Here is a 3567-nt window from a genome sequence, read left to right on the forward strand (position 1 = left end):
ACTGATATATAGTATTATCTATATTGGGTTGGTTTAATTTTATCATTTTTTGTGAGACGGTCGTGGAATAGCTGTTTAGTGAAAATATTGTTCCACAAATATATGGTAATCTGTTTAATTCAATCAAGAGTAATATATCTGCTGCCAGTTATATCTTCCTTACAACTGATATTTGGACAGCAAATAGTTCAAATATTGCGTTCATAAGCATGACTGCACACTGGCTGAATAATGAATTTTCCCAACAGAGAGCAGTACTCAGAGTTATGCATTTTCCAGAAAGTCACACAGGAAAAAATATGAGTATTTACATAAAGGTTTGTTAAGTTTTGAAATTCCACACAAAAAAATTCACATTGTTTTACGAGATAATGCTGCCAATATGGTAGCTGGTGTTAGAGACAGTGGTTTTAAGTCAATGCCATGTTTTATACATACAATACAGTTATGTATACATGACTCAATTTTGTCGCAACAATCTGTGAAAGAAATTTTAGTTTGTTGCAGACGTCTGGCAACACATTTTCACCATTCACCAACAGCAGCAGCAAAATTAGAAGCAATTCAGGAACAACTTGGTACAAATACGCATAGGTTAATACAAGATGGAATAGTTCCTACAATATGATTGAAAGGATGCTTGATCAAAGAGTTCCTTTGGCATCTTATACAGCTGATCATGCTACCCAATCAACATTAAATTCATACCAATGGAGCTTATTAGATAAAGTTTTTCATATTTTAAAACCATTTGAAACTTTAACCGTTAATCTGAGCAAACGTAAAGCATTTTTATCAGATGTTATTCCTTCGATTATGGCTCTTAAATTATTTTTTAATCAAGCATTAGTTTGTTAGGCTTTTTTAAGTATAAATACTTTAGTTGAACAATTGAAAGAGTCAGTAGACAAAAGACTGAGTACATTTTTACATAATAAGTATTTATGTCTTTCCACCTTTTGTGACCCTAGATATAACTTAATGTATCAAAAGGAAGATGAGAATGTAATAAAAAATTGGCAAAATGAGCAGATGCAAGAAATACAGCAACATAATTTAAAACTTGAATCCTCTGATTCGGATTGTGAAGGACCCGCAGTAGGTGACACAAATGAAGTGTTTGTGAAACCAGTGTATCCAAAATTTATTGAATGTTTTCGGCTAGCTTCCAAACTGACAACTATAAATGAATGTGATTCCAATTTTTCAATAACTAAAGATAGCAAAAGGTTTAAAAGATCCCACTCTAATGTGCAAATGATTAACATGGAGATTGAAGAGTATTTAAAACTCTCTCTCGTTATGGAAAAAGAAAGTCCTCTTATATGGTGCAAAAATTGTGGATACTCTTTGAAAAATTTAAAGAAAATAGCCCAAAGGTTTCTTTCAGCACCACCTTCTTCTGTTGAAAGTGAAAGACTTTTTAGTACAGGTGGCAACATTTATGAACCAAGTAGAAACAGACTATCACCAGAAAGTGATGAAAAATTAATGTTTATACATTATAACTTGAGAGCAACAAGTGAAATTGATTTTCATGTTTTTGACATTTTATTTTTCTAAAATTATTGATTTGTGATTTTTATTACTATTACATAATAAAATTATACATTAATAACGAAATACTTAATTGGAGCGTTATTATGGAACTCCATAATAATGTGTTTCCCTAAGTTTGTTCCTTTCAAATATTTTTTATTAGTTAAACCAGTTGAGTAGCAAGCTTGTAAGAATTTCTCTGTAGAGAAATTAATTTATTTTACCCAGCAACAATAGGCATCATGTTTAACAAACTTAAGTTCAATAAAATATCTTTTTCGTTTAAATTCCACTTTCTTATTTTAAGATTACCAAATGGTGATTTTATAATATTAGATTTTTGTGATGAACTAAAACAATACCCTATTGATGTAGGCGTATAATAGTGTGTGATATATGACTTATTGGATACTCAAAAATTCGCCACAATGCTTCAGGTGCACTAACATAACGACAATCTAAAAAAAGGTTTACTTCATCATGATTATTTTGTGCATTTATTAAAATATTGGCACAGTCGTGACCCTTGTATATGTATTTGTACAAATATTTAATAGCCTTAACAGACATGAAAGCTTCAACATTAATGTGAACTTGATATTTCTTTGATAACCATGGATTGTAAGGTACCACCCAGGGGTTATCTACATCGTTACCTTTAATATTGATAACCAAACCATTATCACGACGTCTATATCGTGGATATCTATTATGAACTGCTACTGTGTTAGCATTAAATTCTTTAGGACAGTTTTTGCTGCACACCCCATCTTTCATGCAGGGAGAATTTGGATTCAGTATGCCACATGGACCGTGAATCATGCAAGTTTTAACAACGTCATAAAGGTCTCGATTAACAATGGGATCTGGAATTTCTGCAGATATTAAATTATTGATATCATGTGCTGTTTCAAGCTCATCATCATTTGCAAAGTGAAATAAAATATGAACATGTGGCAAACCACGTTTTTGAAACTCAATAACCAGAACATGTGTTACAACTTTCCATAATACACCGTGCTGAAAAATGTCATTGAGAAGGTTATTTAATTTCAGTTTAAATACTCGAATAACCAAGTCAGGTCTATCATTTGCTGTCTGACCTGCATATAAGTTTTCAGTTACCTCGCGCCATTTTGGGTTGCAAGTGAAAGTAATGAAAAGATCTGGTTTACCATACTTTTTAATTATAGCCATAGCATCTTCAAAGTTTTCTTTTAAAGCTCTAGGACTTCCTACATAAGTTGATGGCAAAACTACAACACGCCCTGGTCTAACATTATGATCATTTCCGAGGTTGTTTACATGGTCGTGTTAGATACTGCTCGCTTCTCAGTTTGTTTTGGTTATTTCTGATGAAAGCAAGGCGCTGGCCTTCAATTTTAACATACGCATCATATTGCTGAAACAGTTTTTTGCCATAAAAGAGCGAAGAAAAAAATTGTCTAACTGAAAGTTTATAATTGTAATACTGAGATAATGTAACATGATTTCTAAGCAATGTAGCACGTTCAGGGTTGTGAACCAATTGATTATGCCAACCAGCATCACCCTTCGGAAAAAATAGAGGATAAACATTAGGATCTAAGTTGGCAGACAAACTTGATATACTTTTAAGAGGATGACCTCTTGGGTAATTAACAATTTCCCTGGAAGCAGGTGGTGCACCATCTTCACCAAGAAATACAACTGCAACTTCGTTATGTGAAGGGAGATTATAGCGACGTCTATCTTGCCCTTCAAGTAAAGACATTTTTACAACTTACACTGAGCGCCCTTCTATTGCTTCTCGACGAACTTCTTCATCTTCCACTTCAGCCATGTTTTTAAATGCAAGAGCAAATGGGTTCTCTTCACTAATAATAGTTTGCAATCGCAACATTAAATCATTTAAGCAAAGATCATTACCACGTTGTTGCATTCTAAAATTTACTGCTGCAAGTGGATCATAGATGTATAGTTGACAATATGTCGGCGGAACATCTTGATTTGGTCTTAGATTACCTATACAATGAAAAACTTGACCAC

General features: G+C 33.0%; 1 protein-coding gene across 1 annotated transcript; it reads right to left on the reverse strand.

Moving 5' to 3' along the window:
- Positions 1-1902: 1902 nt before the first annotated feature.
- LOC145196172 (uncharacterized) lies at positions 1903-3292 on the reverse strand. Its single transcript, XM_090089017.1, has 2 exons — positions 3012-3292; positions 1903-2812 (listed from the first exon to the last, which is right to left on the reverse strand). Exons 1-2 carry the CDS (start codon positions 3290-3292, stop codon positions 1903-1905), a joined length of 1191 nt encoding a protein of 396 aa, XP_089945143.1.
- Positions 3293-3567: the final 275 nt, after the last annotated feature.

Source organism: Hydra viridissima, unplaced genomic scaffold (genome assembly GCF_058129835.1).
Source record: "Hydra viridissima isolate aposymbiotic clone 2 unplaced genomic scaffold, HvirCarnegie_v1 scaffold_5, whole genome shotgun sequence".
Taxonomy (NCBI): Eukaryota; Metazoa; Cnidaria; class Hydrozoa; order Anthoathecata; family Hydridae; genus Hydra; species Hydra viridissima.